Here is a 26611-nt window from a genome sequence, read left to right as displayed (position 1 = left end):
TGCCTCACATGAACAGTTGCTTAAGATCTTGTGGAAGCGTCACATCGGTTCTTTCTAAGCAGAGCCAGCTTCTTAGAGGTGGTTTCCCACAACTATCTGTATGTCAGGTTCCAGATATTTAACTGTGTCCTTGCAGGTCCTAAAGGCATGCTTAGAATGAGCCAGTTACAATACCTGTTGTAATTATCAGGTGTGCTGCTGCGTCACTCAGTGTTGCATCAGAGTGGGGTAATAAGTAATGTGCTTGAGATCAGTTCAACAATGAGAGAGACGAAACAGGTTTACAGTGGTGTGTGCAAGTGAGTCAGTAGGCCTGCTTCATTTTGCTCTGGGTTGCTGTCTCCTTTGTTAGCAGTAATGTACACGTGATTTGCAGGATAACTACATAGACTAGACAGATTACAGTGAAATCCAGTGTTTTTTAACTAATACACTACTAGCAAAGAAGTGTCACAACAGGAATAATTGTCTTCTTCATTTGCATGTGGTTTGCAGAACAATTCACACTTTCTCTAGGCAGTGGTGAAACCATAAATCTAGATGCCATAGCATGACTCCTAATGGCTGGGGCTTGATGAGACTAGCAGAAATTAGCTACATCAGTTTCTATGGAGCAAAGAAAGATAACTCTATGGGTCGGTTTCCCGGACAAGGATTACACCTAATCCAGGGCTGCATTTTTCTTTAAATAGAGAATCTCCATTCAGAATGCTGTCTTAAGCTTAATCCCTGTTTGGGAAATCGATACCTTAATTTTTTAACAATGTCTGGAAAGATTGAATATATTAAGTATTTGCAATAGTAATGTGGTAATTATTTTTCTTGTACAAGGACAAGTTAACACCCTTTTCTCCTAGAGCAGCTTTTCTTTCCCCCTGAACTGCCATGTCTGGCTCCTCCTTATCTGATCCACTGTGCAGTGTAGGGCTGTCTGGTGTTTGCTCTGTAGTTTCATCTGAACTGTCTTTACATCCAGTTAAATTCAGGCCAAACTGAGTCAACAATGTGCTGTAACTTCCCCAGCATCACTTTTTCCTGGGCGCCCCTCACTGAAAGAGGACTCGGGAAACATCTGCGAAAATGATTGTAACTTTATAGCTATATTATAGAAAATGATTAAAATAAAATACAATTGTAAAACCACACAGTTCTGGGCATTTCTAAATTTCATTTGCTCAGCAATATATATATATATATATACAGTGCTAGACTTCTTTTGCTAAAAAAAGAACAATACATATACATATCAGATTATGTTACAAAGAGCCAGTTTCCAAGGCCCAGATTAGGCCTAAAAACTAAAAGCATTTCCAATGATGATTCACAGCAATTTAGTCCAAGACTAGACTTGATCCTCGTCTGGGAAACCAGCCTTGACTGATTTAAAGCACCTTGCTGTGTGAAATAACTAAAACTCTGTCATTTAGTTCAAGCTTAGGACTTAATTAAAATTCAGTACTGTACAGATATAAAAGCAATCAACAGATATGCATAAATTCCTTTTTCCATTGCATTATATTGCAGGGATATTGTAGAAGCATTCTATAAAATGTAAAAACAAATCTGATAGTTACAGTAACAAAAACAACAAACATTTGAGGTAAAACAGAAAGAAATGCGTTGGGCTGGACCCGAATCTTCGGCTATTTAGATATTCGTTCGTTGGAATTTTTGACATTCAGATATTCTTCTTGTTTTGTTTTGTTTAAAATATATGCTATCAATAAAGGCGACCTGCAAAATTCTGCAGTGTTCGGGGTTCTGTGGAGAAACTCGGATGACTCAAGATCATGGTCCATAACGCAGCTTTATTTTTAATTCACTGAAAACAGCACCAACCGAGAAGAAACACAGCCTTTCTAGCAAAAAACACATCCCTCTGCTCTACTCTGGAAAACACACCACTCTACTCATATTCAGGCTCTTCAACATAAAAGTCCTTGTATAAATGAACCTAAAGTAGTCCAGCAGAAACATTTTGCTCTCTTTTAAAAAACTGAACTACTTACAACGCCACTATACATTTTGTCAGCACTTGTACTACATTTATACTTTTTAATTGCACTGTTAAAATGTGGAAATATATACCATCTCAGCTCAGTCACCTGGCATCCTGCTCACTCACAGACCCTTACTAGGGCTGCGATGTATTCCCCCTTAAACCTTGAGTTAGACCACATCCGTAAAGCGCTGGTTAACCCGTGCATGCACTGTGCTATTACCTCCAGCCCACTGCTGAAAGAGGCTGATGGGCCTGGTAAACTATCTAAAGCTGCGCTGTGGGGAAAGTAGCTAGTTTGGAGATTCGGATTTTATAGTGGTTGAAGCCGCAGATGTGTTTTCAAAATGAGCATAGGACCCAGGTTTTCTGAATGACTTTATCTGCACCCAAACCCCCTCCTCCCATCGAATATTCGCTGTTGATTACTGCCGAAGCTCCGGAGCCCAAAAACGGTATTCGGGACAGCCCTAGAAATGCATTGATCTCTACTTTCAGACAAATCCCACAAGGTTGAATGATAAGTCTCATGCTAATATGAAACATCAGTCTGAAGATCCAGTGGGCTTTCTGCACTACACTGACCATGCTACAATGTTCAAGAAAGTTGTATATAAAGAATCAGTCATGCTCTTATATGCAACCACACAACAAATCAAAGTCCTTAAGTCTTCAGCATATCCTGAGTAGACGTCTTTTTCTCCTCTGACAGTCGCAGACTATTACTTGTCTCTGGACTTGAGTTGGTAGTGCGGGTGTTGGCCCTGGATGACCTCTGACGGCGGGTGCCATTGCAGACGCAGCGCATAAGGTTTTTAAAGGTGGTCCACATCTCTTCGTCCTTGTAGGAGTAGATGATGGGGTTCATGACCGAGTTGAGGACGGCCAGAAGAAGCAACCAGCGTTTGAACTTCAGTACGTTGCATTTCTTACATTCTAAGCCATCCAGGAGCAGCACCACCAGGCCAGGTGTCCAGCAGATCACAAACGCTCCTGCAAGAAGCATAAGCATAGCTATTTTAGAACCATTCACTATTTTCAAGAAGTTGCCAAATGATCAGTTTACACAGCTAGGCAGGGACAAAAATCATTACAAACTAAACAATCAGACGTTTTATCTCAATCACATTCAATGGCTTACAGAAATTCAGCCAAAACTACCAATAGAGAATTCTAGTTTTGTATGTGTGTTTATATTTTTCTCACACATTATGATTTTAAGCTAAATAAAACTGGGCCGTTCTTGTCATAAGCAAATTCTTGGGAAGCATTTGAAGTATTCAAGATGTCTGATGGCATCAAAAGTACTTGGAATGTAGATGCAAAGTAGGTTTGTGCATGAACATTATATAGTAGTTTCTCAAACATGGTCTTTGTTCATCAAGTGGCCAAATGCAAATCAGGAGTTTCAATTCTTTGCTACTGTTTTTCCTGCTGGGACCTGTGCATTAAGGGAAAAGGGCACTTTTGACATATATCCCAAAATCCATTAAAGCCTCCAATTTGGCAAGATCACATTTCCCTTTAGGATAGTGAACATTATATTCAGGTTTTCCCATTTTATTAACACATTTTCTGTCAGTAAATCTCAATGTAATTAGTTGACTGACTAGGTAAAATCTTCAAATGGATTAATTTTACTTCAGAGATTTACTGGTAAACACATCTCTGAACGATGTTCCTTTTGCTAGCATTGTGAATATTTACCTTGGCATCTACACATTTGAATTAATCAGATACGCAGGCATGCTATGCAAGGCATGGCATTTGTAAAGAAGAGGACGCCTTCAGAGTGAAACTGTTTTAATCACAAAGTGCATCTGAAAGTCAGATATGCTTTGAACAAAACTGCATTTAAACTGGGGCTCTCACAATTACTTGACTGAAATCAAACTTGATTTAAAAAAAAATGAGTCAATTAAAGTGTACATTCTGAGTGATAAAAAGGGAATACACTGGTCATAATAAAGCCATATTTAGCAGTTTGAAAATTCACCATAAGTGGCACTATAATTACTTTAGTGAACACCACTGAAAAAAGAAGTCCACACCAGTAGGATCTGGATCTCATGGATGCATATATGCTTGTAGTTACAAATTTCAAGTAGGTGAAGTGAAATTAAATGCTTGCTGTTATGAACTGTGTGAATGAGCAGGCAAAAGTTTTGTTAAACTAGGTCCAGGCCAAACAGCTCAGAAAATAGGCTACTCAGGCTAACAAGGTACTCCAGTAACATTCAGTTAAGCTATATCAAAGGATTCACTGTAAAACTGCTACATATAAAGTAAAAAATATGCCACTTTACTGTCTATTACCAGCTTCAAATGTCTGTTTTTAGAGACATTTTAGTTCTACTAAGGCCAACTCTGGCCTAAGTAAACCTTGGGTGGAAAACGAACAACTCCTGCCAGTCATTTTTTAGTTGTGCCCATTTTTATTGTTTGACAACCGATTCCTTGATTAATCGGTAAAATAATCCCTGCATTTGGCAATTTCTCATAGAATCAATAGTGACAGCAGCTATAATCTAAAGTGTTCTTTTCAAAGTCAGATTAGAAAGATCTACTTAGGCCTACAGATTTTAGCTTAATCCAAAACAACTACTGGAGCTATGGGCCTGTACCTCTGTTGTATACCAGCAGTGGGTCATGTTTCTGACTTTTCTGAAGAATTCCAAAAAATCTGCTCCTACATGTTCAGTGGGCCTGTGCTTGTTGGGAAAGGTGCGGGTAGTATGAACAAACAGTGGCGCAAACCACACTTTGCTTGAATAAGAGCAGCTTTCCTGAATGCTTTAAGAATGACCTGAAATCCTGTCTGTAGCCAGCCACTGAACAAGCTCAGACAAACAGAAGGGAACTGAAGCAGATAACATGTATGGGCTTGTTGCTTAAAACAGTGTTCTTTAATGCACGGGGCTGTATTAGAGAAGAACAATGGTGATCCTGTTTTCAGCAGCTAAGCGTAGAAGAACACAGAGCTGAAAGAGCGATATATGTGCCTATTTAGCCGCAGTGCCATTCACTAGACACAACCCAAAAGATTTTACAACAAAACCCCATCAAATGGGGATTCCTCTGCAGCAGGCGTGACCCCATATAAAGTGTGCAGCCGTCCCCTCTAATCACATTAGAAAACATCTGGAGGAAAAGGCAGGGCTTGTTTGTGGCCATTTAGCGCACAGGCTTTTTGCATAACCATTCATTCTATTCTGTGTTTTCTGTGGCACCATAGAGGTTCAAACTGACCACAAACATTTAAAACATTATCATAGACATCTTGAAAATTTGCATAACTTAAAGTGCTTAAAGATAAGCTATATATAGATTTATGTATGTGTTGAAAACATCTCGGTGTTGAAAATGGAAAACTCCAGAATGCTCCAAAAATAAGGCTTCTTTTTCCTCATGGCTCCAAGAATTTGATAATGCTGAATGACTACTCCCCCCAAAACTGCATGCACCCTATCTCTTATCTGTCTCAGTGCAGTTGCAATTTGTTCATTTACAAACATATCTAAACAAATAAGTAAAAGAAAAAGAGCATCTTTCATTTTTTAAAGTTCCTCTTGAAAAACACAGAACTGTAGAGAAATGAGGAGACCTTTCAAATAACTTTCAGTGGTTATCTGAATGGGAGCCTCCCTTGCCCTTGCTTTATCATGAACTGTAAAAGTTTATCATTAGAGCATGTCAGGCATGCTCAGGGACCAAGAAAACACAAAAGAGTTTCTTTCCAGCTGCTTCTTAATGCTGGCTTGGAAGGCATGCTATTCTGTCGCAACACATTCTAGGAGAATTTTACCCTTTTCAAAAGACGAGACGCACGACAGATTAATGTAATATTTGTCTCCGTGTGTGCCACAAGAAAACAAAGATGGAATGTAGTATGGTGCTCATAATCGGGCATCTTCTATCTCTAGTTGACGTACATCACATAACTCAGGATCTTCTTACTGTGAACTCCGGCGTAGGTTAACCACATGACAATCTATCATCATTATGCAGTGCCTCACTGGAACAATCTCTTCACAATAACAAAAAAAAAGACAATAAATGGGCCAAAGTAGGCCATTCTCATATTTGAGTAATTGGCCCAAAAGGAGGACGCTGTCTCAAAGGACATCAAATATGAGGTTCTTTTAAAGCCTCTTTCTTTGGAAGCCACAAGTCATTCAAACTAGCGGTTCGGCTCAGATGCCAGGCAGTGCAAAGACTGTCCCTGTGAAAGATAATTATACAGCCTTGGAGTAGACGTGCAGGAGGACTCCACCAGTTTCTGTTTTGGTCAGATATCTCCTGACCTGAAGCTTTCATCTTTTTCATCAACGGCAACTTCCAACACATGTGCTTTAAAAAGCCTGGCAGTTGGATGGCATTTACAAACTTTACGAAAGGAAAAAAAGGTTCAACCCACTGACAGACAAAGCCAAACAAAAGAGACAAAAAATCAACCATAAACCTCTGCAGATAAGAATCAGGGGGTTGTAATGCAGGCTAAGCCCAGTGAACCTGACGCTGCGCTAAACCTCAGGGCAAATATCCTGTTGAGCACAAGTTGCTTATCTTGTCTGGTGAGTACAGCATGAGCAAATGCAGTCCCTTCCCAATTAACAGGAATCATGTCATGTGCCGTAGTGAGGTAACTTTCAGCTTATTAATTTGCCCAGTAAAACACAACAGTAGAGTGCTAACATTGTGTAATATTAGCTATTCAAACTTCTGTGCAAAAACGAAAGACAATAAGCTTTGACTGATAACATGTTCCTAACCATCAACAGGAATCGAAGGGATCCTCATGCAACTCTTTATTTGTTAATCTTTGATAAGTACACATTAATGAGACTCGCTGCCCCTAAATCTACCCAAGTTTAATTAGACCATGTGATTAGTCTCTGTAATAAACAAAGATAAAAATGCTGCACTCAGCATACATGAAGTCGCTTGCTTGAGGAAGGTGTGGACCTTGAAACCAGCTGATAAGCAACTATCAGTGAGATTTTTTTTTTTATATTGCAAGAAAGTGTAGGCAATCATAAATCTTGTAATTGCCATTGAACTTCAGGTTACTAGAGTGTCTGTTTGAGTAACTAGGGTGGATATTTGGGGAGTGGATGTTTTTTCCTGGTAATATAGTTTTGCATAGTATAGCTACTTGTACTTCATATAGATCAATGAGAAGTCAAGGAGAACATAAAAGAAGCCTACCCAGCACAGTCATCACTGTTTTAATGAGCTTGATTGGTGTCCTCTTGCGGTTCATAGATCCACTTGTGTGGGATTTTAAGACTGATGTTTTCTTCCTTACATAGAGATATATCCTCAAATATATGGACACCATTATCAGGAAAATAACCAGGTTGGACACAGACCAGAAGATCAGGTAGCTCCTGCTGAAAATGGGTGCTAGTGTGGAGCACTGCTTTAGATTACACATACAGTTCCACCCCAGACTTGGCACAGTCCCCATAAATATGGAGATGGCCCACACCAGCACGATCAGGAGGGTCACCCGCCGCTTAGTGAGGTTACTGTGAACTTTCCAGTTCATGACTGAAATGTAGCGCTCCAGGGCAATCACCAGGAGATTTGTGAGGGAGGCTGAGAGGCTTGTGTCCAGCAAGCCCTGGCGAATGAAGTAACTTTGCACAGTCAAAGTCCGGGATACATCACCAGTGTTGAACATGAGATACACATATGCGATTCCAGCAAGAAAGTCTGAGGCTGCGAGGTTGGCCAGGAGGTAATAGAATGGGTAGTGAAACCTCCTGTTTGTGATGACGGCTGCGATGACCATGGCGTTGGACACCAGGATGAAACAGCAGAAGATAGACCCAACACTCTGAACCGCGATAAGCTGTTTGGACTCCCAGCCATCATTTGTCTGGTTGCTGTTGTTGTAGAAGAAGCCCATAGACTTGTTATAGTGGCATTCACTCAGATTAGCCATCTTGCGCAGATCACACTGCCATGAAAAGAAAAAGTGATAAATATCTTTGTTACAGTGACTATTCAACAAAGACATAATGAGGGAACTCCTTGAAAAAAGCTAAAACCCTATAATGTGACAGTATGAATTGTATAACCACAACAGCTTACTTACATGAAGTGTAGTTTAATAAGCATATTATGAGATAAGACCTGATTTTTAACACACTGGTTAAAATTAAAAATATCTACTCTCCACCGACAGCAGTGCCATTACCGTGAGGAGGTTGAATATCACATCTCTATTTATAAGCTTTCACATCAGTGAACATCCTTAAGCAAAGGGAATTATGTCCACATATTTTCAAAATATGTGTCAACTTTGTAGTATATTTTCATATATTTCTGACATATGCAATGCAATTTATATTTCAATATATTGACATATATAAATACATTGGTATATATTTAAATAATTACAAAAAAGCCACAGTTAAATATATTTAGTATGTATATCTTAAAACATAACATTTATGCACATATATTTTAAAATGAGCACATATACATCCATATATTTTTATTGCTTATCTGTTGTATGACGTATAAGCCTAATGTATGCTGGGTATTGTAGTGAGAGAGAGAGAACACTGACGGACAAAAACTCAAAATGGGATAGAAAACTGTGGATTCTGTCAAACTGTTGAGGCTGAGGGACACAAAGCTGTGCTACAGAATACTATATAACACGACAAATAGCATTAAATGTTAATTTTAGGTCAGAATGGCACTTTAGGAGGGAACAAGTTCTGAGTAGACTCCATAGTAGTCTACAGGTAGGCAGCACCTTAACTCACAAACCTGATAGAAATAAACAAACACAGTACAAATTCATAAAAGCAGGATAAAGTGTAAGTGGTAACATCGCTCAACTGAGCTCACTTACCAAGAAGAAAGAAAACACTCGGGCGAGTTCAAGTGATTTGTTGCATTTGCTCACAAACGTTGACACAGGGCGCTCCACATAGTTGCCATCGCCAGGCTTCACCGGCTCTCCACACTGAGCTGAAGGACGTGAGCTAGTGTAGCGTAGTGAGTTAGAGTTTTAGAGGTGGCGCTTGTGGAGGTTTGGGGCGGACGAATGAGTCTGGTGGGGGGAGGAGGGTTATGGGTGTGGATTGTCAACAGGGCTTTGTATAGTGCACTCTGTACCGTCTCTGAGCTCAGATATAATGTTCGGCTCAGCTCAGGTGACTGTTCTTTTACCCCTGTGCTGTAGCATAGCCATTCAGCTCAACCATCCGTTTGCGTTCACCTCGTTTGGCAATGCGTAGCTGACATCACACGCAGCGTATTTTCTTCCCTGACAAGGTTCAAGGAAATTAAATGCCGTTTATGAATCACACTCTTGCGTAACACCTGAGCGTAGTGATTAAAGCAGAGTGTTGTGAACGTATGAGGAGTGATTCACTGTACAGGGAGGCTACAGCAACGTTTACAGGACGAGTTTCACTTCTAAACGCAGTTTTCTGATGGAAGTGAAACTTGCCCCAGAAAGCACCTGGCTTTTGGTGAATCACAGGCTGCAGTGATTTTTAATAAAAGAGATTTTGTTGAAATATGTAGATGTGCAGCCATAACTGGTGCCACATGTATTTTTTGGAAAACTTAACCCAGTGTCAATGAGTGTCCATTCAGTGCCCATATCTGAGATATCATATCAGTCCATGTTAGTTGTGCTTGCCTCATTTTTCAAACCATGTAGCTAAAAAATGAGGCTTTATCACTTACATTAAATTCATTCATTTAATATATTATACTATATATTATATAAGTCTTTTGGTCTCATGGTGTAATGCATATTTAAACAAAACAACTGAAAATCCACGTGATTGTGAATGCAACTATGAAAAGTGCACATCTAATAAAGCAATAAGCCACGAGAGGCCGTGCAATACTGTGATTTTATCTCGGGAAGGGTGTTCTTAAAACTCCCTCCCTGTGATAAAATCTCAGTCACAAAATATGATAAAATACGCAATTTTTCAGAGAATAATTTGTTATTATTAATAATAATCGACATAAACAAGTATTCTGCCAAGAAATGTAGTTCCTTTAGAGTATGGTATCATTGCCAAGCAACCACGGACCGCTGCATGAGAAGCTTTCTGGAGTATGACAGTGAACATATCATAACACAGCACTGTTTAACCTTTGCTATATAAGTACCTTTTGGTCACCAAATTAACACCATGAGTCTTATTTAGCACCAGTCCAGCTGCGCCCCTCTTCTCACGCTGGGGCTGAATCTCAAACGGCTCCCTGCTCCCTACATAGTACAAATATAGCTAAGAAATAGTCATTTGGGATACAGACACATCCATACTCAATAAATGATGCACTATTTGGCTGTAGAGGCTAGAATGTCTAAACTTTCAAAGCTAGCACACTATTTAGGGAGTACGGAGCCATTTGGGATTCAACCTGGGTTTGGCTACTTCTGACTGAAACACGAACATTTGAATCCGTTCAAGTGACTACCATATTACTTACTAATCATACCGTAAGTACTTGAATTCAAGCCTGATATTAATGATGGAGTTGTTTAGGCTGTTGGCTATTTTTTAGCCTTTTAGCTAGCTGACCAGCCTAGTTCTAGTTAAGAACATAAGTCACCAGCCCCTCAGTTTAAACAAAAAACGGGTTCTTACTTCATCAGTACACAGATTAATCCATCAACAGCACAAGGGTTTTTTTGTGCCGTGGCGCAGTAATATACAATTCAGTTGTTGTGAGGCGGTCATAAGTGTGCTTATATCGTGGATTTTACAACGGCTTCAACGGCTTCAAATTTTAATTTTACAACGTGGCTCAGCCAATCAGATTTTAGAACTGGAACTATCCATTTTATAAAATAAAATAGACTGATAGATGTTCATACAACCTATAACCACACAAAATTTAATCAGCAAGAATGTCTGCTGCATTTTCCCTTGTCATACTAGTGTCAGTTAGTTGTTGGACATGATTGGTTATGTACTTATACATCCTATCAGACTATTTGGATGTTCAAATAAATCCTGAGAGCTGTTAGACTATTTAAATGTTGAAATAAAACCTGTCCCTATGCTTTCATTCTTCTTCGGAATTCTGCTTTCAGTAGACCAAGGTTACTTGCTGTGTAGCTTATCACTCCATATCTTGCCAGATGTCTCTCAACAACACGCAACAGTCATGTTATGACATGTCCACTTTCCTATAAACTGTTCATCTGATGGGATTTTAAATGTTATGTAGTAGATTAGGTTCTGAAAATGAAAAGAAACTGAGGAAAATAAAAAATAGACTCAGGTTTGTCTGAATAGTATGGAAGCTCATTTCCACTAGGTAGAGGAGAAAAACTGTGCCGATCTTTTTTGTCTTTCTCAGTTTCTGGTGTATGCAGTATGTACAATTCTGACTGGCAATGTAAAAAAAACCTTGTTATGTCGAAGTAATGACTCAGTTTCTTAAAATATTGCCTTATTATGTCGAAATGACTTATTTTCTCTAAATTCTGACTCTCGGAATGATGACTACATAACCTGAATTTATTACTTACTTAGTTGATATGTAAAAACACATTATTTTGGCTTAGAATATCAAAATTTCAAAATCTTGAGATGCTAAGTTATTTTAAGATACTATGTCAACATTTTGAAAAAAAACATTATTTTGAGATATTAGGTAAAATATAAAAAAACAAGCCATTAACCATTAGATACAGAGTCAAAATACAGACAAGGAGACAAAAGATCACAAATATGGAGACAATGTTCTAGAAAAGTGTAAACATGACAGATAGTGAAGATACCTATTTGTTACCTGTCGTTCAACAAATGCATGTAATGGAAAACACAGACGCAGCCAAAACATCACCGCTGTACAGATCATCATTAAACATTAATGATGCATTACAGCCTTAATGCATTTTCCGAGGCAAGGAGATAACCTGTGTTAATAAATAATTGCATTGAACACATTCCCCTTCCCCCAGTTATACAGTATTTCCCATTATCCACATGGAAGGGATAATATTGCACTTCATATTAAGATGCATTAGATATTTCCTCTGCATGTCATCCGACACGGTAAATTTTTTCGTCTTGCATCTTAATTATATTGTAGTCCTCTGTAGTGGATGTTATTGATGTTTAGTCTTCTTTCCTTTGGCTAATGCGAGTAATCATTTTCCTCATCACTCATACTCAAGTGAATTAGGCAGTATTCCTTTCCTCCACTGGACTAGATGGATGGTGTATAGTATGTACACTGTAATAGAAGTATACTGTAAAACAGCAGAGATCACATTCACAGTTTTTGCCACTGCACATGGCCTCGTCTTGGCTAATTTCTGCATCCTGAGGTGGTCTCTACAGGCGCTGTTAGCTGATAAGCATAACGGTATCCTCTCTGGGAACTCTGCATGGACAGACAATATGGAAACGTAAGAATATAAACTGGATTCTCACATATTCTTGAATAAATATAGAAAATATAACTTGTATTGATGCCAAGGTTTTACCATGTCTCAGACTCAAGCTCTATCATACCTACAGTACCAAAAGCTATTTATCTAGGCAGTAATTAGAAAAGTAGAAAACACTAACATGAGTAGAAATACACATAACATTAATATAATAAGAAATAATTTTATGCACGTCAGTGCATAAAGGAGACCTGTATTATTTGTAGTTATCACTAAGTACCTGGTTTGACTGATCAGTGCTTTATTATATCAACCCAAATGTGCTACTGATGGAATTTAACAAATCTTGTGAAGGCTGGGGGCATCAGAGAAATCTGGAACTGAACGTGTATTCTTAAAACTAGCTCACAAGATGTCAACTACTTTTTTGAAAACAAAAAGTTCTTACTTTTTACTGTACTTATGTTCATTCATTCTAATGATATGTGGTGATTTTACAAGCAAAAAGACACTCAAGGCTTTAGCCCAGTACTGTATGTCCTAACCAGAGCCTGCATACAACAACTCAGCTCTCTGAAATGTCCAATGTTTTTATTAACAAATGTTGCTACATTTTTTGAGGAATGAAACAGTTTGTGGTTCACTGGATGTTCAGCCTTTAGAACCAAGCCCATCTGTATTAAGGAATTATATTCAATGGCTTATTGTTAACAATAGGATACATAGTTTTAAGAATAAGCAACATTTTTCAAGGAAAAGCAACAATTTTCACTATTTGATAAAGCTTTGTTTTTTTCCACTGGCCTTTGTGATCAAATAAAAGATTTTTTTTACTGTCACAGTTCTTTTAAAGCCTCATACATGACATTACATTATCTCTGGGGTATAATAACAATACTGCACATATTAATGCCCTAAAACAGATTTATTACTGTACGTCCTCAGTATAACATGCAATAAATAACACAGGGTGTTTCTGACACACTTTAGAAAAAACTAAATAAAAATACCTGCTATTTTCAAACTCCACCACTGAGTGAAGTTAAACACTTTCATCTCAGCGTATGGTACCATAACTAAAGTAAAAAAAGCAAAAAATCCATCTACAGTAACTGGCAGATGACCAGTAAAAGAACCAGACGTTGATAACAGAGAAAATGGATCTTTATCTTCTTGCTACTCAAACTATATGTTTCATGGGATCAATCTAATGCTGAAAGTATTAATGGGATTCAAGCCTCACTTTAACAGACGTACTACAAATGATCTAATGAAAGATGATAAAGATCTGCTGAATGTCTAAATTAGGAGTAAAGACCACTTTGCTGGCTCTGCTCAAATCTACTCAGTGTCTTGTTAGCTTGTCTCTGGGTGGATAAGTGGCTTTTATCTGGGATTTATATACAACATCAAATTACAGTTGGGATTTTTCAGACACTCCTTTCAGATAAAGGCTGCCAACTGGGCAATAACAAAGCATGTAAAGAGCGAGCACTGTTATGGGATATCTGCCAGGCCTTCACATCTGCTTGGAGAAAAGGCAAAAACTGCATGGTCTCATATTTTAGAGGAGTATTCCAGTGTGTTTCAGCCTCAATCTCCATCTGCCACATCTGTATCATACAGTTGATCACCGCAGACTATAATTCAGATAGTTTTCACTGTACTTACAAAAAAAAAAAAGTAATAACAGAATTCTTTGGGCAGTTGATGAATTCATGAGTCATTATTTATGCAAGACACACATTATTGTAGAACATTCATGAATTCTTTAGCCTGAGGTATTTAAGTCTTAAGTCTGTACAGTTAAATCTTTCAGAGATAGAATTTGTTTTCCCAGAAGGAAGAGTTGGAGGTAATTCATTACCAGTGTAGTGGTGTGGGTGGAGTTTTCACAGGCTCCGCTTGATTGCGCATGGGTATCAGACTAACATGGGCAAGTGCAAGTAAATAAAATTGCTCCTTACTGTGTTGAAAAAGTTGAATTAAACTAAAAAAAGCAGCTTTGACAAGACATCCTCTCATGTCTGTCATATTCTAACACTTGCACTGTTGTAGTTTTTCCAGATTGTATACTGTCACATTTATTTATGGAAATTAGAAACTTCCCAAAGGGTTCTGTTTTAGGTGAGTTTAGAGTTTAGATTTTCTGTTCTTATCTAAGCACAGGAAAACATGAAATTATTGTCCGGTGTGCTACAGATGTGTCAGACAGAGATCAGGCTGAACAACATTGGAGCATTCATTTAGCAAGCCAATGGGAGGTAACATTTTGTTAATGCTACTTTTGCAGCAAGAGGTTCTTGTTCGTTACTCTTGATATGGTAGATCGGTCAAAAATGATTAAACAGCTGAGAAGTACTCAGAGATCTAGGCCTGGTAGGCCATAGTACAGTTCGGATGAGTATATTCCATAGTTTAGTGTTGCAGGGCTCCAAAAAACCTTTTGCCCTTTTGCCGAACTGCCTTAAAACCACAACTCATCATCAGTGAAATATTCGATTGACTCGACTGTTTCACTCTTTACAGAGGTGAAATCATCTGTATAATGTACCTTCCACTGTGTAAATGACGTTTTAAAGCATACTGTTGCTGTTCTAACAAAACTTTGTATCGCTGGCAATTTTTTAAGTGAAAGGAAAAAAAACTCTCATATCTAGTGTAAATGTAAGTGGCAGGTGATTATTTCAAATGCTAAGAGGTTTTGATATGACTGTGGATATGCAAGACACAACATACCTACTTGCACTGCTCAAGGAGAAAGCTTTGTTTGTGTCAGCCTTTGCTTGCTTATCACAAGAGTTACTCATAGCCAAGGGGAAGCTTTCTTGAGCTTTTCTCTCTCTCTTTTTTTTCCAGACTAGCCCTACATTTCTCTGTAATCAGCACATAGCTGGGTGTGTCCACTTCTCTCTCCCACCGCTAATTTCATTTCGTATGCCACAGCGGCCTAACCTCAGCGCTTGGGAGAAATCTGGAGCCTGCTGGCTGATGCCTGAGATTGTGTACCTTGTGCAGCAACACAGCGTGACCGAGGGGCCACCATTTTCTCCGCTCCCACCATCATCCTCCCCCTCCGGCAGGGGGAAATCCTTCCCTGTCCTCAGGAACAGCTGCAGCTCGGTCAAGGGGAATCTGGTCTCCTGGTAGCGTAAGCCCACATGGAAAAGGGAATGTTAAAACAGCCGATTGATCAGGCAGTACACGCTTGGTATCTGAAGACTGCTTCTCTAGCTTTGCACTGGAGCTATGAGGCTAATGTTGCTAACGAGTCAAGAAATCTTTTACTCCCCCGATTAGCATTGTGCATATTTCTGAATTCTTAAATCATCATTTCGGCCTCAAAACTGTATCTGCTAAGGAATCTCAAATAGAGTTGTGGTTTCTAGCACTGTATAATATAGTGGTATCTACAAATCGGACAAAGTTATGTTGCATACATCCTAAACAGGCTTACATATACGGCTCCAACTATCTTTAGCTATGTAAAATACTTTTATATAGACAACAGAGCATCAGAAAAGGTATAAGTAAGTCTGTTTGAGACTCCTTAATAAACTGATGCAGTCTAACACAAGTGTGTGATGACTTTATGCATCTAGTTTGCACAAGGCTAACTGGTGAGGTATAAGCTTCCTTTAGGCCTTCTTTTTAGCTACATTCGCCTCATAGCTCCAGCCCAAAAGTAAAGAAAGAAGCTTCAGACACTATAAATGCCTTTGCAGATGGACTACATTTGGGTTAACAGGGAAATTGAATTGAAAATTGAATTTTATACATTTTTTGCCAAACTCTTTAACTGAGAGCATGGATCAAATGCCACCCCAATCCTGAAAGAAGCCCAACTGTGCCCATGTCATGTATTGTAACTTTGCTGGGGCCATCCTTATGCTTCTATGCTTCTTGTATGACCTTTGGTTACCACAGCACTTAGGAGCCTGTTCAGAGGTTTCCTTTATAATGTTGAGGTTTAGAACTAAGAGCTAATGGAAGGCAGGCCCTGGGAAGATAGTCTGCTCAACCTTTGCTTATGAGCTACAGTGGTTAGGCATGTTGTGGAGGTACCTTGATGGTCTCGTAAGCGTCTGTGATGAGGGCTATAAAGAGGCTGAGCACCATGTAGACAAAGAGAGATATGAAGGTGTAGAGGTAGACTCTGCTGAACAACCACACCAGAGTGTTATTCTGTTGGAACTCTGCAAACGTAGGGAACATGTCATCTCCGTTCACAAGAGAGAAGAGGCACTCAGCAACACGGCTCAGACCCTCAAACTGACCCCCATACAACAAACCAGAGCAAGGAGAGACAAAGGAAAAGTGTAAAATTAGCATATTGGGTAATAGCATACATGAGTTTATCTTCATATTTGTATGCACTGTATTACATAAATGGGAGACTAAATATGATTAAAAGATTAAGCAAAACATAAAGGCACACACCATGACCGAACTCTTTGCAAATAGTAAGTCATTCCATTGCTTGCGGATGTACATTGTACACATAATTGTGCTGCCATCTTGTGGTTATAATGGGATGCTACACAGTAAACAAGTATTTCCCAAAAAAATAGGATTTTGTTGGTATTCTATTCAATTCTTCTAAATGCACAAGGAATCTCACATTTCACTGATTATTTTGGTATGATTCTGATTTTTTTAAAAATAATATGACTGCATGAGATGATAAGTATAGTGCGATGGGTAACACTTCTGCCTTTTATGCTGTAGACTGGGGTTCGATCCCCCCGCCTGGGCAAACCCTACACTATACCAGTAAGAGTCCTTGGGCAAGACCCCTAACACTACCTTTGCCTGCTGCTGTATGATAATCAGAAATGCTCTGGATAAGAGCATCTGCCAAATGCCATAAATGTAAATGAGATCAAACTAAAATCAAAGCAGCTGAATTGCCACCCTCTGATCATTGCATTTTACATTTTAGACTCCTATTTTCTTCCTGATCAACCATGCTTCAAGGTCAGGTCATTTGATTAAAACTGTGGCCTGTTACCTTTTGAGGCCTACATTAGTTACCTTTTCATGATAGGGCCCCAGGACGATCCACCCACAAAATGTGTAGCCCAGATAGATCATTCCTGCACAGCAGCAGAAGCGTAGCACCTTTGGCAGGGCTGCTTGCATAGTGAGGATAAGAACCTGCACCAGAACAGATGGTTTCAGCTTATTGTAGGCCTTAAAGCAACAGTTGAGTGCAAAATCAAATGGATACAATATCTCCCTTTTGATTCCAAATTTAGTATGGTGTAGTGCTCTGCCTTCTTTGCTGTAGACTGGGGTTCAATCCCCTGCCTGGACAAGCACCCTACACTATACCAATTAGAGACCTTGGGCAAGACTCTTAACACTACCTGTGTATAAAAATAGAAATTCAAATCAAATTGTAAGTTGCTCTGGATAAAAGTGTCTGCCAAATGCCATTAATGTAAATCATGAAGTGGCTTCAAACTGTTACACAAATAGACTTGCTTATGTGGTTTCTAACACTGTAAGACATACTGTTAAAAATAATCTATAAAAATATTATCCTATTGTTGTTCTAATTTGTACCCAAGAACGAGTGTTTACTCACATTGTACTTCTGAAAATATCCCAAATATCTGATGACACCAACCCACACCATGAGTGTGGATGTTCCCAGAAAGATGCTACACACATCATAGCTAGTCATGCTCTGTGGAGACAAAGAGAGAGAAAGACTTTAACACTGAACTATGACAATCAAATACATGTAATAGCTCTCTCTTAAATCATCATGTCTTGAGTTCAAGAATATTTAATCTTGGTATCAGTAACCTTGGACTACTTTGTTCTTGTCCTTGACCTTCTAAAACAGACACTTTTTACTTAATACATATTTTATAGCGAATAGCTGGCTGCCCAGTAAGCAAATAAGTAATCATGTTCAGTTGCTGGTTACATGTACTTGTGTGTAAATGGGCTATAATGTAATATGTTATACACTCACTGGCTACTTAATAAGGTACACTTTGTATATCTTCATTCTTTGTCCATTTTTTCAGCCCCACTTACCATATAGGTGCACTTTGTAGTTCTACAATTACAGACTAGCCCATCTGTTTCTCTACATAATTTGTTAGCCTCTCTTTACCTTCATCTTTTTCATCTTCTTCTTCTTAAACCACTTGATCCAGCTAGGGTCGCAATAGCAACAGGGAAAGCAGAGAATCCCAGAAAACCATGTCCCCTGCTGCATCCCCCAACTCATTCTGGGGAATCCTGAGCCGCTCCCAAGCCAACTTGGAGATATAATTCCTCCAGTGAGTCCTATTATGACCTCAGGGTCTCGTCCCAGTCAGCTGTGCCTGGTAAACCTCCAATTAGAGGTGTCCAGGGGCATCCTAATCAGATTCCCGAACCACCTCAACTGGCTCCTCTCAATGTGAAGGAGTAGCGGTTCTACTTTGAGCTCTGCCTGGATGACTGAGCTCCTCATCCTATCAACGAGAGTGTAGCCCACCACCGTGCAAAGAAAGCTAATTTCCACTGCTTGTACCCACAATATCATTCTTTCAGTCATTACCCAAAGTTTATGACCATAGGTGAGGTGGGGATGTACACCAACTGGTAAATGGAGAGCTTTGCCTTAAGGCTCAGCTCCCTCTTCACCACTAGTCCGGTACAGCAACTGCATTATTGCTGCCGCCTGTTCCAACCTGCGGCCGATCTCACGATTCCTTTTCCCATCACTCATAAACAAGACCCTGAGATACTTACACTCCTCCACCTTGGGCAGGTCCTTTCCTCTTACCTGGAGGGGGCATGCCATCCTTTTCCAAACAGACTTGGGTGATGATCTGCATACCAGCTGTTTCACACTCAGCTGCAAACCGTTTTGGTGCACGCTTGAGGCATCCATGAGATGGAGCCGAAAGGACATCATCTGCAAAAAGCAGAGATGCCATATTCTGTCCTCCACACATAATGACCTCTCTGACCTCGGCTACACCTAGACACCCTGTCCATGAATATCACAAACAGGAGTGGAGACAAAGCACGACCTTGGCGGAGTCCAACGCCCACATTGAATGAGCTTGACTTAATGCCAAGTATACTGACACAGCTCTCATCAAGTCCATGTGACATTGCAGAGCCCCTTAACATACAGGGCCTTAAACCTGCCTCTGAGGAGCTTGTCAAATACCTCAGTGACCTCCACCAGGGAAATGGAGTCTGACACCCCAGGAGCCTCTAGCCCTGACTGCCGTGCCAACAACATCCTCATTTGAAGAGTTTCTCCACCCCTGCTGAGAAAGCTTGAGCAAAGCTACTATGACTGCTCCTGAGTTACGGGACGGTTGTCCAGAGCCTCCTTGAAACCAACCGAAAGTTTTTTCCATTGCCTCTCCAAAATCCTCCTGTGTTCTGGATTTTGATTCTGCCACCTTAGTCAGGAGTCCTCCAGGCCAACCAGTCCCTAAAGGCCTCCCTTTTAATCAATAGTCATGCCCCCCACAGGACCACCACAGAGCAGGTATTATTTGGATGGTGCATCATTCTCAGCACTGCTGTTACACTGACATGGTAGGGTTGCTGGAGTTTTTAAACAGCTCAGTGTCACGGCTAGACTGAGAATACTCCACCATCCAAAAATATCCAGCCAACTATTAATAAACAGGGTTAAGGAAGTAATAAATTATGTAGAGAAACAGATGGACTACATGTGTAATTGAATGACTTCAAAATAAACCTATATGATAAGTGGACCTGATGAAATGGACAATGAGTATAAATACAAGGAATGAGTGCTAGTTATAAAAGGCATTGTAAACAGGACTAATTTAGCACATGCAGTGTAAATTTTGCCTGGTTTATAAGCAAAAATGTTTGGATTTTCTATCCAGCAATAAAAGACTCTCAGAGTAAATTTATTTCGGAATGGGGTTGACTAGAATGTTGTCTGAAAACAGTTCATTTTAAAATAATTTAGTTTTGAGTCAATTTTGTAGTGAGTCATAATTACCTTTGCCTGTATTTCCATCTTCAGTACAGATCCTATGATTGCCATAACATCGCTGATAATTACCAAGACATACCAGCCATTTAAAAATTCTCTTTGGTCATCCTCACATACTTTGTGGTTGTATTTTTTTAGGCAAAACTTGGAAAATCTCTGCAAAAAGAGGAAGCATCTTAAATCATAACTGGATAATAAGTAAACATAACTGTAAAACATAAACACAATATATGAAAAGGCCCAAACAAAGTGAACACTATCAAAACACTGTATGACTGTAAAAAATACTGTATATGGGCAGTTATTTCTCATGAATGAGGGTCTACCTGAAGTAATCTAATTGCCAGAACAATGGAGCGAAAGCACAGCACAGCAGAAGTGAGACACACTAAAATAACGAAGCCATCAAAGATCAGGAGGTAGTGAGTGTTCTTCTGAGCTGAAAAAGACAACCATAGTTTTGTAAATTATTGCTATTCATGTTAATGGTTGAGTTATCCAAAGAAAATGATGCTGTAATTCAGCTGTACACTCAATAGTGTTGACAGTATCAAGTTCACAAGAACAAGGCAGGACCACCTATAAATGCAAGTGTGATATACATATTATTTGACACCACAACATTTATGCTAACATTTATTATGCTCAGTTGCCAAACATTCACAGTAATTTAATGATTTCAATATGTTGAAGGAATATCTCTGGAATTTTCAGCCTAATCCCGATCTGCCGCATCTGTATCTGTGGATCCTTGTGTGGTCTTCACTGTACAAAGGACTCTTAACTCCATACCCAACACTGTACAGAACTGTAAAACTGTATCCATTTATACTGTTTTGTGTCTGTGCTGTTATCTGGTGTCGACCAGAGGAGGATGGGTTCCCCTTTTGAGTCTGGTTCCTCTCTAGGTTTTATCCTCCTGTTCAGGGAGTTTTTCCTTGCCACTGTCGCCAAGGCTTGCTCACTGGGGACACGGACCCGGATTCTCTGTAAAGCTGCTTTGTGACAACATCTGTTGCAAAGGCGCTATATAAATAAATTTGACTTGACTTGTATCATACTGTTGTTAGCCACGGACAACAATTTCAACACAGTTCCCTGTATTTAGAAACGACCTGAAAACCTGTGGACTTGAAACTCACTCATAATAAGAAGTCAATGGGCAGCTGCTGAATAAAAGTAATATATAATAGTAGTAGAAAGAAGTAATTATACAGTGATTATTGATGGTTGGTATAGTGTAGTGGGTAACACCTCTACCTTCCATGCTGTAGACTGGGGTTTAATCCCCTGCATGAGCAAGGATCATACACTATACCAATGAGAGTCCTTGGGCAAGACTCCTAACACTACCTTTGCCTACCTGTGTAAAATGATCAAAAAGTCACTCTGGATAAGAATATCTGCCTAAATGCTTAATTTACAAACACATCTGATTAAAGAATTCATGAAAACATTTTACAAAAATATGTTGCACATAAATATTAACTAACAACATTTAACAACTGCCCACTGGCTTCTGTTCTAACTGTGTTTCAAGTAAGAAGATTACTGTTCCATTCTGAGCAAAGAAAAATGTGTCGAAACGATTGTCTGTTGTAATCAACCACATGGTACAAACGTGGCAGATAGAATTAAGGTTGAAAAAACACTTAAGTGTTCCTACTGACAATGTCAACCAGCAAGCATGTTTTTGTTGTATGGGGTCATAGCATGGTCTGCTAATGTTGACTACTTCATCATGTGATGAATCTAAATGGTAATTATATATAAGTAACCAATTTCGGCTTTGTCTGAGGAAATTCTGATTAATTATTAAAGACGGCCACACAATATTTCCCATAAAAAACAGGCTTTGTTCATGGGAATGAAAGCGTGATTTAATTTGTCAGCACTCAGTGTGCCAGCAGTACTGTGTGTGTGGGTGTGTGGTGTGTGTGTGTCTCATACCAGTTCCAGATATCTTCCAGTTCTTGCATGCACCACTAACAGAATTAAGATCCAGGGTAATTTTCACTTTCCCACTATGGCACTGATTGTCAAATTTAATCTGGAGAAAAGTCAGATGATGCATTTATAATTCACTCTCTGACAACATAATCAAACTCTCATTATTGTACCAGGCCATGTTTTAAAACACATCTTACCGTCACAGCAAACATGTAACAGTCAGGCGGCTCATGCGATCTTACGGTTTGTAGGTTAATTCCTTTAAGTGTGAAAGAGATCTCAATATTGACAAGCCTGTAGTTGACAAGAAATACAAGCAGTCTTAGTAGCCTAATAGATAACAATGAAGACAGAAATTCAAGCAATTAAGCATCCATACCTGTAAAAATCCAGCTCGAAGAAAGTGGAACTCTTTGTTCTCCATGTTGCAACAGACTTGGGATCCAAAGTCAAGCAAACTGAGAATGAAAAAGATTAGTTTTAGTCAAAAAATGATGTACATGAATCATTACTTATGTTAAATGTCTCAGTGAGAACGATTATACAGACTATCAGGGTTTGATCACTTCAAAAAAGATGTAAATACAAACCACACAGTACAGACACTGTACTACCCTACAGGAAGAAATACATAGCCAACAACATGACATATGCAAAACCACTACTCGTTTTCAGTTAAACAGTTAAACAAAAAGGAATGCAAAATTACACTATGCAAAAAGGTAATATAATTCTAGTATAGTACTTTGCTAAAATCAAGCAATATGTGGCTACTTACGATGTAACATCATAGTTCATCACAGTGTATCAGGACATCACAGATCAGGACACTGCAAAGCACCACTTTCTTTGAAATACTATACTTTTATATTGTTCAATTCTCTAATAAAAACATTCATATATTAACACAAGGCACATTATCAGCCTCTCCTTATTTTTGCTGTATTGAATGTATTAAATTGAGATTCCACCATATTGAAACACTTCTAGTGTCTACTGTTGTAATCACATGACTTATTTTGCCTTAGGCCATGTTGCACTGCCTGCACTTCAAGTGAGTGTGTAATATTCCAGGTTAGATTAGTTAAAGAATCCAATCAGATTCATTTTTTATTACTCCCAGCATGTTCCGCTGGTACTGGCTCAAAACTGGAATGGCACCATCTCTAGTGGCGTTCGTTCTTCTTTCTTCCTGAATATGCAGGGTGGTGTGGTGAAGCCAATACCTTTCTCAGTTTGGGCATCAATATCGTAGGACCCATCTGACGGCTCCACCTTGCCCAGTCTGTAGTACTCTTTACAGATGACCAAGGGCAGTAGCTTCCCATTCTCCCCAGCATAGCTAACAGGGCCCACAGACAGCTGGTCTAACTGAGAATACTGCAATATGGATTAAGAAAAATTACACTGAACGGTACAGTTTCTTCACAAATTCACCATCATAGTCAAATTAAGACACAGCTTAAATAAAACAAATGAAACAAGAAACAATTGCACCCAAAGTTGAAAAGTTGAGATTGAAAAAATACAAACCTGATCTAAGACATAGAATATATTATCAATGACACTCTGTTTGGTGTAAACAGCCACGCTGTAGTCATCTTCATCTACACCACTGTAGCTCTTCAGGAACAAATTCTTGAAAGCCATCAAGTTCTCTTCCTTGTAGGCCACCACAAGCTGGTTGCTTAGGCCAAAGAGAACAAGCTTTGAAAGCAGAGTAAAGAACAGATATGTGAGTTTGACAGCAAGAGCATTATAGCTACAAAGATCATTTAGAAAGGATTATAGCTACATTATCTTTGCAATATAGTGACAATGGTCATATTCAATTAGCTTTAAAAGGAAATTAAAGAATCAATATTAGCTCCAAGGTGCATATTCAATGAAAAAAAATCACAAATCACATAAGCCATAAAGCAACATACTGCATCCTATGGGGGCCTTGCAGTTAATTTTTATAGTTAATTTGATACCTGAGTCGTAATCATAACTATTTTTAAAATCTGCACAGCCAGCTTCCACGGTAGTTGTCGTCTCGCTCTGTATTTCTCACAGGGACTCATGAAGTAGTATCTCAGGTCTTCTCTCAGCGTTTCCTCCATCATAGGCTCAAGGGTCACAGGCATGTTAATGCTACACCAAAACAGACGACCAGCAGTTGTCAGCTATGTAAACAATGAAGTTTAAAGGCCCCATTTCAGGGTCAACTGAATTCTCCTCACTTTTTTGAAAAGACTTTCAAAACATGCAAATCATTCTCCAGTCAACACAGTCCATATATATGAACTAAGCTGCTAAAACAGCCTGTTTTGAAGTTACAGTTTTTGTGATGTCATAAAAACCAACACATTTACATATGCTTGCTGTCCAAAGAAAAACAAGTATCTCCAAAATAATAACTTTACAAGAGAGGGCAAAAACATTCTTTACTTTCAGTGTAAGTTGATGTAAGGAGATTTGGAGCATTTTTATTGTTCCAAGCTTCATGAAATTTTCACCCAGTGTAAACGACAGCTGCCATGTTCAAATGATGCAGAAAAGTAAAAACTGAAAGAAAAAAAAAAGGATATATGTTTTTCTTTGGAGAGCAATGATATGTTCACCCTACTTTGAAGTTGTAAAGCGTGTCTCAGCCTGGATTGCTATTAGAATGAGGCCCAAAACCGAGCAGCCAATCATAACTGAGGCACAGTAACAAAAACACGCTGTTTAATTCTAAGACATAAAGAGAGCTTGGAAAATGCTCATATAAAAATGAATTATGGCTATTTTAGGTACATGATGAAAAAGTTAAAGAACACTTTATGGACTGTGAGGGCCCTTTAAAGGAACAGTGGGATTGCTAAAGGAACATGCAATTTGATAAAAAGTCAGACTGTTCTGGCTTATATGCAAAATTAGTATCAGAGCTGTAAATTCAGTTTATTAAATATCAAAGCAAGCAATATAAGATACTTATTTCCATGTGACAGTTCTATTCTCAAAATGAGGAAGGTGATACATCGTTCATCATACAGGAAGTGTTCTAGCCAAGTGTGAGGTTTTCTATTTGTCCTATCAAACATTTCCAAAACTGCACAGAGAACATTGACAGGGTTCATACGGGAAAAGTCCAAGGTTAAGCATGAGCAATCAAAATACTGGCAGTGCTGGAGCTGCATTTTTAAAATACTGACACAATTTTGAACATATGCATTTTGATAAGATTTTTCATTTTATTTCCATTTTCATTTAATCTAAAACTGTACTGTAACTTTAACTTTAATTAAATAATGGCCCAAGCAGGAGAAGCTAGCAAATAAGGTGGGTTGGTCTAGGCAAGTATGTAATATGAATAACTCATAATATAATATAATATGAAATAAAAATAATCAAGTCAAAAAAGCTTCTGAATACCGAGTTCCCTAAAGAACAGCAGGAACCTCTTACCATCTATCAGCGTAGGAAGTGAAGTTTGTTATGTGCTATTCTTTTTTTTTGTGCTAAAATAAAATGCTAAGGTCAGGAGTGAGAGGTATGAGCAGCAGTAAAACAGTGAAAGTGCTGAACCTAAAATACTTGAACCCCAATGAAACCCTAAAACGTTTTTTGTTTCTTGTTTGTGGTGACACTTTTCTAGCTGCAGTAGGTCCTGTAGATCTCCTGCGCTGCGCACTGTCCTGTTTCCTGCACCATCACTTCATCAATATATAGAATAACCAGCAAACGCTCCAACCTTGCATAAGCGGAATAAGGAATGAAAGAAAGTCTAAATTGAGCAGGTGGGCTGCTGGACTGTTGGAGGGAAACACTAGTTTATAATAACGCTTAGTTACTTACCTCGTCGAGTCTGATTTTCTGTCCAACAACTCCATAGCAACTGTTCTGCCAGGTTTGAAGCGGTTTAACTTTCACAAGATGTTCAGTGACTGTCAGTCAGTGTTTCATTCCGAGTTACAAGGAAGCTCCGCCCCTCCGCCGCTCCTGGACGAATCGCAGGCTCAGAAATTCTCCACTAGGCCTGTACGTACTGTACTGAATGAAGAGTTCATTCAAGACCTATCAAAAAACTATTACTACTACTACTACTACTGCTTACATTACTAATATTACTACTACTAAGAATATTTTTATCAATACTACAACTAATAATAATAATAATAATAATAATAATAATAATAATACTATTACTAGGACTACTACAACCAATAACACTAATATTACATCTACTATTAATACTAATACTAATGCTGCTCTACCACTACTACTACTACTACTACCAATAATAATA

The 26611-nt window shown here is 38.8% G+C and overlaps 2 protein-coding genes across 2 annotated transcripts; both read right to left on the bottom strand.

Annotated features, from left to right (window-relative positions):
* Positions 1-1091: 1091 nt before the first annotated feature.
* Positions 1092-9948, bottom strand: lpar3 (lysophosphatidic acid receptor 3). Its single transcript, XM_036587432.1, has 3 exons — positions 8871-9948; positions 7208-7964; positions 1092-2992 (listed from the first exon to the last, which is right to left on the bottom strand). Exons 2-3 carry the CDS (start codon positions 7947-7949, stop codon positions 2664-2666), a joined length of 1071 nt encoding a protein of 356 aa, XP_036443325.1. The 5' UTR covers positions 7950-7964; positions 8871-9948; the 3' UTR covers positions 1092-2663.
* A 1670-nt stretch (positions 9949-11618) lies between these two features.
* mcoln2 (mucolipin 2) lies at positions 11619-26274 on the bottom strand. The gene is made up of 14 exons (XM_036587431.1): positions 26161-26274; positions 24315-24474; positions 23872-24045; positions 23565-23718; positions 22718-22796; positions 22536-22632; positions 22339-22438; positions 20715-20827; positions 20395-20544; positions 17983-18084; positions 17427-17549; positions 16458-16664; positions 15402-15535; positions 11619-12385 (listed from the first exon to the last, which is right to left on the bottom strand). Exons 1-14 carry the CDS (start codon positions 26193-26195, stop codon positions 12349-12351), a joined length of 1665 nt encoding a protein of 554 aa, XP_036443324.1. The 5' UTR covers positions 26196-26274; the 3' UTR covers positions 11619-12348.
* Positions 26275-26611: the final 337 nt, after the last annotated feature.

The sequence above is a fragment of the Colossoma macropomum genome, unplaced genomic scaffold (genome assembly GCF_904425465.1).
Source record: "Colossoma macropomum unplaced genomic scaffold, Colossoma_macropomum, whole genome shotgun sequence".
Taxonomy (NCBI): domain Eukaryota; kingdom Metazoa; phylum Chordata; class Actinopteri; order Characiformes; family Serrasalmidae; genus Colossoma; species Colossoma macropomum.
Note: the sequence above shows the minus strand (reverse complement) of the source record. Positions and strands in the feature narration are given on the sequence as shown.